This window comes from Hyperolius riggenbachi, chromosome 1 (genome assembly GCF_040937935.1).
Source record: "Hyperolius riggenbachi isolate aHypRig1 chromosome 1, aHypRig1.pri, whole genome shotgun sequence".
Lineage (NCBI taxonomy): Eukaryota > Metazoa > Chordata > Amphibia > Anura > Hyperoliidae > Hyperolius > Hyperolius riggenbachi.
This window is the reverse complement of record NC_090646.1, coordinates 584,888,725-584,900,002: the sequence shown is the minus strand read 5'-3', so window position 1 is coordinate 584,900,002 and position 11,278 is coordinate 584,888,725. Positions and strand designations below refer to the sequence as shown.

General features: G+C 40.3%; 1 protein-coding gene across 3 annotated transcripts in view; it reads left to right on the top strand.

The window, feature by feature from the left end:
- The first annotated feature begins 1,786 nt into the window (after positions 1-1,786).
- LOC137558046 (transmembrane protein 272-like) overlaps positions 1,787-11,278 on the top strand; it is a 55,754-nt gene continuing 46,262 nt past the window's right edge. For all 3 annotated transcript variants that reach the window (XM_068271713.1, XM_068271712.1, XM_068271714.1), the window contains exons 1-2: positions 1,787-1,923; positions 10,127-10,167. In XM_068271713.1, the coding sequence (XP_068127814.1) occupies positions 1,904-1,923; positions 10,127-10,167 (61 nt within the window). In that variant the 5' untranslated portion in view covers positions 1,787-1,903. The remainder of the gene's footprint in view (positions 1,924-10,126; positions 10,168-11,278) is intronic.

Here is an 11,278-nt window from a genome sequence, read left to right as displayed (position 1 = left end):
AATAAAACAGTAAAAACCTGATAACTAGATTGAAATATAAAGTAAAACATTTGGATATCTAAAAAAAAGTCATTTTTAGGAGAAGGACGATAGATACAATTGTTATTCTCATCAGTTTATTTTCACCTCGGATGTCCTTTAAAGTGTATACGAGGTGACATGTGACATAATGAGATAAACATGTGTATGTACAGTGCTAAGCATATTAATAACCAGGCTGTTTTACTTCTTTTATTTTGCTGCCTGAAAGAGTTAATTTTCAGACATGCAAGTTACAGCTTCTCTCTTGTGGTACCTTTGTCAGGAATATAGTAAACCTCACTGATAAGCAAATTACAGCCATGAAAGTTTTCCTGGCGGAACACAACTTTTGAGGGCTGAAGAGAGATAGAAAAAGGTCAATAGTTCATGTATTTTAACTCTGGGACATGTAAGAGTCTACAACCCTAGGAACAAAAAGCTCATCTGCCAAGCTTTTGTATTGCCCTCAGTCACTTCTCAGTCGCCTTTTTTTCAAGCTAAATAAGCCCAGTTTGTCCATCATTTCTTGGTAAGTGAGATCTTCCATCCCTCTCCTAAGTCCTTCTCCAAGTCTGATGTTCCCAGCCATATGCCATTTATTTTATATGATGATCTACCATTGGTACGTCCAAGGTGCATGACTTTACATTTATCAACATTAAATTTCATCTGCCATGTGCCTGCCCATATGGCCATGCTGTGAAGGTCCTGTTGTAATATGTCACTATCCGTCTTAGTGTTAATAATTCTGCATAATTTTGTATCATCTGCAAAGATGGCTACATTACTCTGTATTATATCTACTAAATCATTAATAAATAAATTGAAAAGAATTGGACCAAGTACTGACCCCTGCGGTACCCCACTGCTAACAGTTTCCCATTTTGAGTATGTTTAAAGTATTCAAAGTATTCCACCTAAGGATGAGCAGAAATTACAACTATGCATAATTATGCACCGTAATTCGCATTTACGCATCGAAATTTAGGGGGAAAGCGTAATTAATTTTGTATGCATTTGTTCGTATTTGTAATTACGCATAATTTCGTGCCGAATATAGCAGTGAATAGCAAAGCCCCCATAAATGCTATTGCTACATATGTTAAGGAAGATAGTGGGTACAAGTACAAAAAAACATTTTCAAAAAGACCTTGTAGTTTTGGAGAACATTGATTTTAAAAATACAAAGAAAAGTGTATTTTAAACTTATTTTCTTGAGTTTAAAAACTATTTTTCTGTGCATTTTTAAAATTGATTTTCTCAAAAACTACAAGTTTTTTGGGAAAAACACTCGAACCCACTATTCTCCTTAATATATGTAGCAATTTTGGTAGCAATAGCATGTATGGGAGCTTTGATATTCACCGCCAAAGTTAGCACATAATTACACATAAATGAATGCGTAATTACGAATGTTTCTACAAGTCAATTGAATTATCAATTCATTATTACGTATAGGCATAAATGTGAAAATGTACGCATAATCGTAATTAGATCTGAACCGAGCAAAAAATTATTTAAAATAAACACATGACGTACCTACAAATAAATATTACATACAGTACTTACCTCGTTGTCAGTTCCTCTCAGATGTTCACCATTTTCTTCTAACAATAATTCCTTCCAGTTCTGACTAGATCTAGTGGGAACTGGAAGCCTTAGGACCCTTTCCACTTTATCAGTTGCTAGCAATTATAACTAAAAGGACAACTGATGTACAATGTAATGTGTAAGTTTCCCTATGGCTCAAGTGGGTAATATTACAGGCTAATGGAGTGCTGACCCAAGGCTGTTATGGGGTCATCACCATTTTTGAAATGGAGGGCAGAGAATTTAATTGATCACAGCGGGCAAACTAGACACGGGGAGGAGAAAGAGATTGATGAGTAGACTACTTAGTAGGTAAGTATGATGTGTGTATGTTTATTTTAATGTTTCTTTTTTAGTTCAGGTTTGCGTTATAGCGGAACTTTAACCCTAGATTAAACTTCATCCTTTACCTTTTCTTGAATAGTGCATCAGGGACATCCATATGGCTAATATTGTGCTGAAACCCATCCCACAATAGAATGTCTGGACCATGGCCCTGACAGATTCCTTTCTGTGAACCTTGTTGCATTGTGGGAAATTTCATTGTGGCCAAGCATGCAGCTGCTCCCTCTGTGTAGATAGATAGATAGATAGATAGATAGATAGATAGATAGATAGATAGATAGATAGATAATGGCAGTTGGTTCTGTAAAGATGCTGTCCTGCAGGGACACAGGGGATCAAACAACATGAACGAATTACACAGTGGGTATATTTTCTTGATCTATCTTCTATTTTTTAAGTTATGACCTTGCAGTGTCTTGCTTTATTTTTCCCCCCTACTACTATCTTTTGGTAAATTTTTTCTCTAACTACTTTCGGATGACGCTAATTGAAATCTACGCCCTGTTTTGAGGCTAATCTGGCTGGCAGGATATAGATTTCAACTCACTGCTGCTGCACTCATCCGCCATTTTTGTTGCTCCCGCCGATCTTGCCACTATCTCCCCGCCGTCACCCGTCTCAGCTCACTCTTACTGCAAGTCTCTATGACTGCAGAGCCCTGTTAGCCCGTCAGGAGCCGATTTCATTGGCTCCTGCCCGTGTCTATCGATGTAAGCAACTCCCATTGGCTTACATTGATAGACACAGTCAGGAGCCAATGAAAGCGGCTCCTGACCTGCGCACAGGAACTCTGCCATCATAGAGACGGCAGAGTGGGTGGCCAAGGTTCCCGACGTGGGGGCAGTTACGGCGGGTATGTGCGACGATTCGTCGGAATTCTGTATTTTCTGTACCAGTGGTCTCTGGTCCTTAAAGAGATACTAAAGCAAAAAAAAAAAAAATATGATATAATGAATTGTATGTGTAGTACGGATAATTACTAGACATTAGTAGCAAAGAAAATATTCTCATATTTTTATTTTCCATGATATAGTTTTTTTTATAACATTGCATCATTCTCTAATATTTGCAGTTTACACACTACTCAGCATCCTAAATGATTTTACAGAGCAGGCCAGTGATTTTTTTAACTGTTCTCTGCAGGAAAAAAAACAATACAGTGCTAGACACTTGAGATAATAAGTTTCAGAAGACAGCTCTCTGCGACTTTGAAAGTCATGGAGCTCAATGGCTCTTTTGCATAGATAACAACTGGAGTTTCTTAACTTTTCCTGTACGGGAAACAATATTAGACTTATGTCTCTGCTCCTAATGTTGTATTTCTTAGCTGTACTACACATACAGAACATGATATCATAATTTTTTTTCACTTCAGTGTCTCTTTAAGGGGGCAGAGACCGCTGGTACTTAAAGCGGAATATAACCCTGCATTTCAACTTTGCTCTAAAACATTATTTACAGTATATTATATGCAACCAGCATTTTTTTTTTACTAGACCAGCATTGGAAGGGTTACACAGGGCTTTAAAGTCCCTAGAGATTTCTGCAACCGAATCCGAACTTGAGTTAGATACTTTTTGTTTACAAATATGTGTTTATTATGACTCATCTCTCTCACTGAGAAGGAGCTTGGAGGACAGCCAAAGAGATGTATCTATTGATAAACAGTTACACACTAACTAAATAGAATGTAACCATCTGAATGTCTGCACGGAACTTAAAACCTCTGTGTTTAACCCTTCCAATGCTGGTCTAGTAAAAAAAAAATGCTTTTTGCATATAATATGCTGTAAATAATGTTTTAGAGCAAAGTTGAAATGCAGGGTTATATTCCGCTTTAAGTGGTTTAATTTGAATTTTCACCACTCATCTGCAATTATGAGAGATGACAGGTTGATAGACATCAGTAATATGGGTACCAGATCAGACACAATGCACCTGTTCATATTCACTTTTTCTTCTAAGTTTTCTCCTTGCTAATATCTTCCCATTATAAAATAAAAATGCCCTTTAAAGCCACCAGCAAACAAATAAACACTACAATCATTGTGATTAGTAGTAGTAGTTTGTTCTCCTACTTTTTGGTACTTTTTCAATCGCGGACTGCAAAAGTTAATTTATTTTAAACAGAAAATGAAAAATTATCTCCTAGAAAAAAATGTTTGGGAGAAAAAGTGAATTGGATCATTATGCAGACATCTGCACATGTATTTACTCCAAATGTGGAAAAAGGTCCTTGTAAAATGACTTGCAGTTAATTTTCAGTGTATGCTTTCATGTACTTTTTTTTACTACACTTATTACCACACTTATTTCATGATATCCTGTTTTAGTTTCAGTTCACTAAAATGTAATTCAGTTCAAAAAAGTTATTTGATCCTAAGCTACATCTCATAGAAGCTTCCTGAGTGAGGTCAGTGTCAATCTTACTAGTTCTCTTACTTGCCATTGGGAAATTCTGAGGTTCAGCTAGAGCTGCAACAAGTCTCTGAGACGAGGGGGGTAAAAGACTTTATACTTACCTGTGGCTTCCTCCTGCCCCATGACCACTGTTGCCTCCCTCGCCATCCCCCTGGGTGCCTCCATTCGCCTGCTATCGGCCCTGGTCAGGTCACGCATGCCCAGAAGACCCCGATGGCAAGTGAACGGAGGTACACAGGAGGACGGCAATGGAGGAAACAGTGGTCGTGGGGCTGGAGCCCTTGTAAGTATGAATTATCTTAAACCTTCCCCCCTCCCCCGTCTCAGCTTAGCTTTAAGTCTATGAAGGTGAATCATTCTTAAAGGAAACATAAACTGAGAGGGATATGGATGTTTCCTTTTAAACAATACCAGTTGCCTGTCAGTCCAGCAGATCTCTTTAGCTTCAGTAGAGGCAGAATCACACACCTGAAACAAGCATGCAGCTAATCTAGTCTGACTTCAGTCAGAGCACCTGATCTGCATGCTTGTTAAGGGGTTGTGGCTGAAAGTATTAGAAACACAGGATCAGCAGGAAAGTCAGGCAACTGGTATTATTTTAAAAGAAAAAAATCCATATCCTTCTCAGTTTCGGTTCTCTTTAAGTCTTGCCTGTAGTTAAGCGTGAGCAAAAGTCTTTTATAAATTATATTTTTGTTTTTACACCAATGCATATGCTGCATTACTTGCACAAAAAAGTAACAACACTATTGTATATTGTATTACAGAAAAAGCTTATCATCCATTTACTGATTGCTGTACTTCATGTGTTTTAAAGAGGAACTGTAACCAAGGATTGAACTTCATCCCAATCAGTAGCTGAAACCCTCTTTCCCATGAGAAATCTTTTCCTTTTCTCAAACAGATCATGAGGGGGCTCTGTATGGCTGATATTGTGGTGAAACCCCTCCCACAATGTGATGTCAGGACCTAGGTCCTGACAGTTTCCTGTCTGTGAATCTTGTTGCATTGTGGGAAATAACAGCTTTTTCCAACTGCCAAGCAACCAGCATCTCCCTCTGTGCATGTGTATATATAAAAAAACCTTTAGCCTATCGCAATGTTGGTGGGTGTGGTTATAAATAATGGCAGTTGGTGCTGTCTATTTTTTTTATGTCTGTCAGTAGTAAAGATGATGACATGCAACCGATTGTGGATCAAATAACATGAACAAATTACATGGTGAATATCAATCAAATTTCTTGTTCTCTCTACTATTGTTTAACTTCTCACTTTGCAATGTATTGATTTTTTTCCCCTTTTTGCTAAAGTTCCTCTTTAAAGAGGAGCTGTTAGGTATAAGGTCTCAGGGAAAATAAACACATATATCAGTAGCTAAAGATTGGCTGTACTTACATTACATATGCATTTCACTGTCCATGTTTGTACTTCACATAATTTTTATATAGTATTTGCAGAGAATGATGCTCCTGACAGCTCATGGCAGGTTCCATGTTTGTCTGTCTCCTATGAAGCCAAATGTGTCGTCATGTCCTGCCTGCTTCCTGATGATTCCACTCTCACAAACGCTGGTAATGAATAACACTACTGTGCAGTGAATATTAATTAGCCATGTGGCTAGGAACAATAGCGGACTCCTGCAGTGTACTCTGCCCGAGATTTATTAGTGCTGTGAGCTAGACTGTTACATGCTGTTGAAACTTGAGCCTCACTAGCAGCCAGGGGAGGGCCCCAGAATGCTTTGCAGTATCTGTTATTCGGCTTGCGTCCTCCTGAGGAGCCTGGGAATACGGAGCCTTGCTGTCAGCAAACATCTAAAGTCAGAGGGATTTTTAACTGCAGTATTGCCTTTTTGGCTTCCTTCTAAACTGTTTAACACAGGAGAATAGAGGTTTAAATTAGCTTTTGCAGCCTGACAGTTACTCTTTAAGCCATGGTATAATTGTTGTAACCCTCTAAAAGAGGGTCACAAGATTTTGCTAATGCTTTTCTATGTGTGTGGTGACTAAGATTTAAGGCTAAATTTCACCTTGGATGTTAGCTTGTGGAACTAAAACGGCGCATGAGAGAGGAACTGAATCGCTGAGACGGTCGCATCAGACTGGTTGCTAGGCGACCCTGTCCACAGAGCAGTGGGACTTTCCAGAAGCCCCGCGCGGCGTGTCAAAAAAAACTACAGCGCAGGCGTGGAGGGGCAGAGCACGCGAGACCTAGCTGGAGGGAACTGGGTGTAGCCAGTTTAGAGCGCGCCAGAGTGTGAGTCAGAGAGGCGCGCTGAGAGAGCGGGAGAGGAGGCAAAGGGAAGAACGGGCGAAGCAGTCACCCCACGAGGTTGAGGGGACCCGGCGGCACTACAGAGGCTACAGCAGAGTGAGGAGGACAGCGGCAGCCAGGCCCGACGGTGACCGGAGGCAAGAGGCAGCATGTACAGACTAAATCCGAGCTATCCCGGAAAGAAAGAGACTCTGGAAACCCAGATGAGTATAGGCCTTAGAGCCAATTACAAGCCACAGTGTGTGTTCAGATAGAGGCCAGTGTTCAGTGGAGGTTTGCTGAGATAGAGAGATAGCAACCCAGAGTACTGAAGAGGCATATGCTGATCAAAGTGGTGTTACTAGAGACTGTCTGTGTGAGAAAGTTTTAAAGATGCAGAGACATTGTGATGATAATTCAGTTGTTCAAGATAGAGCTGCCAGCTAAAGTAAAGGAATCTGCTGCTGACTATATGAAGTATATTAAGTGTGTAGGCCTTGCTGTCATCAAAGACATTATCAGCCTCCATTAAGTTCCCCACAGAGCTGACACAGCCAACTGCTCGCCGTAATCCTGATTTAAAGACATTGTTACTGTCAGCCCGTTTCCAGTCAAGAGTTTAAAGTTCATGTGCTCTTCAGCTGGTGTTCGGAAGTGTTACTATATTAGAAGTAAACCAAAGGGTGATTTATGTGTGTTACTAAGTGCACGTTCTCAGAGAAGAGAAAAGATAACAAAGGCCATGAGAATAAAGAGAACCTGACAGTGAGAGATAATTGAGTCTGCAACTTGTCAGCATTAAAGAAGATAAGTGAAGGAGGCGTTTCATTGCATCTATTGTTGCTAAAGTGAACTGCAGTGAAAGGTGAAGTGACGCCTGACAAAGATACAGAGTCAACCAAGTTGGATTGGTTTTGCAACGTCACAAAATTAGAGCTTATTCAGCCTAAAAGTTTAAAGTGCATATAAAGAGAGTTATACTGTAGGAGGGTGATATTGGTGGTATAGCTGGGTGCATTGGTCACTTTTGTGCTTTATTTTCCTTATTTTTATTTTTCTAACCCTTTTTGAATATTTGCTTTATATTTTGTTTTGTTTGTTATTTTGGGAGGCCCTATTTAAACAGGTGGTACTTAAAAGTAGAGTGATATAGTACAAAGGGTAAAGAGTCTGAGAGGTGTCCGGTGGTTTCCCCTCAGCTGGGGCCGAGTGCTAATGGATAAATCAGGTTACATTGTTACCTTTATTCACAGTGGCACTTACAGTATATAGAGGCAAAATGCATGTTTTCCTATGAATAGCCAGCTGGCAGCAAATACAGTCCATAATATAGGGTGGTAGATTTACAAAACTTATTAAATGTACCTGTGGTGAAAAAAGGGTCAAGTAAGATATTAACAATATTAAAGGGATAGTCCAGAGGCTTCCCCCATCCTCTTGACCTTGCTGGTCCAATGTTGGGTCTGTATGAACAAATTCTATAAACCTTGTTGAATAAGTTCTCACAGCTGCGCAAAGTACAAGCAGCTTTGTGCTATTGCGCAGATGTTCGCTTTAGTTACGCGTAAGCAGTGTAGCTGCGCTTGTACAAGAATGAGAGTGCAGCTGCAAAAAAAAAAGAGGGTTCCAGCAAGCAGCATGCAAAATCTTAATGCAAAATTTCGGGGAAAGTCATAATTAATTTTTGTCTGTAATTGTGATCATTCGTAATTTTTTTTGCACAATTTTGTGCCAACTTTAGCTTTTAATAGCAAAGTCCCCATACATGCAATTGCCACCAAACTTGCTACATATGTTAAAAAATGCCAGATGCGAATAAAGCTAGAGAAACGGTGGGATCAGGCATATACTGCACGGTGGCAGCATGGTGGCGTAGTGGCTAGCGCTCTCACCTTGCAGTGGTGGGTCCCCGGTTCGAATCCCAGCCAGGTCAACATCTGCAAGGAGTTTGTATGTTCTCCCCGTGTCTGTGTGGGTTTCCTCCGGGTACTCCGGTTTCCTCCCACATCCCAAAAACATACAGATAAGTTAATTGACTTCCCCCTAAATTTACCCTAGACTACAATACATACACTACACAATACATACAAAGACATAGGACTATGGTAGGGATTAGATTGTGAGCTCTTCAGAGGGACAGTTAAGTGACAAGACAATATACTCTGTACAGCGCTGCAGAAGATGTAAGCGCTATATAAATACTAAATAATAATAATAATAATATACTGTCACCTGCCCTGATGCCCACCGCTCCCCCTGTTCTCCTCTCTGGCCCCCATCATACCTAAAAGACCCCCGGGATCCTCTTCCATGTCGTCAGAGTCAGGCTTATTGCACAAGCGCTTGCCAGGAGTGCACTGTGCAAGCATGCATGTGACGTCATTACCTCGCGCTCATGATGTCATACACATGCGCAGTGCGCTCCCGGACACTGGCGCACACTGTATGCCTGCACCCCCCTTTAGCCCTGTTTCTCTACCTTTATTCACATCTGGTATTCTTTAAGGAGAATAGCGGGCACAAGGCAAAAAAACCTTATAGTTTTTGAGAAAATTGATTTTAAATATGCAAAAGAAAAATGGTTTTTGAACTGTCATTTTTCTTTAAAAAACATTTTTTGTCTTTGTATATTTAATTTCAATTTTCTCAAAAACTACAAGGTTTTTTTTGAAAAAGTCTTCTTTTTTTTTCTTGTACCCGTAACATGTGTAGCATGTATTGGGGCTTTGCTATTCCCTGCTAAAGTCTGCATGAAATTACGCAAAAATTATGTGAAAATTACACAGAAATTATGAATGATTACAAAAAAATCTATTGAATTTACAAATCGCAATTACAGACTGGCATGATTGTGAAAATGTATGCAAAATTTTGCATGTTTGTAATTAGCTGATTACAATTATCACAAAAAAAAAATGTAAGAGGAAAAGACATGTGAAAGTTACTCAGGAACAACTTATTTTGAGTAATTGATTTTGCATGGAAAGTGCAGAGGAGATATTTTATACATTAGGTGAAAAATATGTACTGTATAAGGAGTAAATTTGTGAGATAAGTTTTGTGAATCAGCCCTACAGAAACTCTCAGTCTCAAGTATACTGTATAAATATACAAAACTCCACAGTAACAGCCCCCAGAACCACAGTATTGGTGATATGCCGGGGTCGGGCTTCGAGCGGATTGTGCTGACGGTCCTGGAACAACCAATATTTAAAGAAAGAGGCGGCACACCACTGGCTACAAACGAATGCTTGAATTGTGGAACAGACACTACATGTTACGGACCATGCAGGACCTTCCTCAGGTCTATAACTCTCAACCTCAAGGTTTGATTGCAGTTTGTGTTGCACAGTGGTTTTCCAAAAAGGACCATATTCTGTTCTGCTGTGTTCTTAAGATTGTGGTGCGAAGGCAGCGTAATGTCTGTAAGGATGCACTGTGTTCAACATTTCTGTACCAAAATATGATGGTAACTAAGATGATCCTTTCTTTACAGATATAGAAACATGGAGCTAAACCAGCTAAACGAGTGCTTAGGTATGTACTTTATATGCTTGTATGTATGCCAGTAGGCTCTTTCACACTACAGGCAGCGGTAAAAGGCTAAAACCATGCGTTTTGGCTGCAGGCGTTTTGAAGGCGTTTTAACGCCAACACATTACTATCAATTGTAATGAAAAACGCCGCGGTCAGCCCTAAAAAAGCTCCTGGGAGTTTCAAAACTCAACGCTCCAAAACGCAGCATTAAGTGTGAAAGGTAAAATGAAAGTCTATGGACGTTCATTTTACTTTGGAAAACACCAACTATGGCCGTGGCGTTAAAAGCCCTCTAGTGTGAAAGGGCCCTTATTTAGGGATGGTCAATGAGATCCAATTAATTCCAAGTTGATGTAGGATTATGAAAATTCTGTAGATGTATGCAGATTCTGTAGATTCTGTAGATTTATGCAGCTTAAATAAATTGGACCAATCAAATTCCACCTCCATGGAGTTTTGTGTCTTTACTAAAAAAAAAACGTCAGTCTTTAGAGCAGCAAATGAGACGCAGCAATAAAAACTAATCACAGATTATTCAGAGTTTTCACTATCACAAGTCCAAAAAAGGGGGTCACACATACAGTAATGAATGACAGCGCTCCTCTTCTAAGAATCTTTGGATCTGCAAAATTCAAACACATAGTGCATTACTGCAGGATAAGCAATTGAACAAGCACCCCAGGTGGTAGGTGATGCACGCATGATTCACACAGCAATATTAACCGCTCACCCATCCAGCGCACTTACATAATCACTGTGGTAAATCGGGCTAATAAGCCCAGCGGTTTCACTCCCTCTGGTGGTGTTGGCGTCCCGTTCCTCCACCGCGGTGTGTCCACTGTCCGCTGTTAGATTAGATGATCCTGACCGGCCAGCAAGCACTTCTACAACCAGTGACGTCAGACACACCTGGCTCCGCCCTACGCATTTCATCCGTGCGGACTCATCAGGTTGCGGAAGTGCTTGCCGGTCGGGATCATCTAATCTATTAGCGGACATGCCACGGTGGAGGAACGGGACGCCGACACCACCAGAGGGAGTGAAACCGCTGGGCTTATCAGCCCGATAGGCGCTTTTACCACAGTGATTACGTAAGTGTGCTGGATGGCGC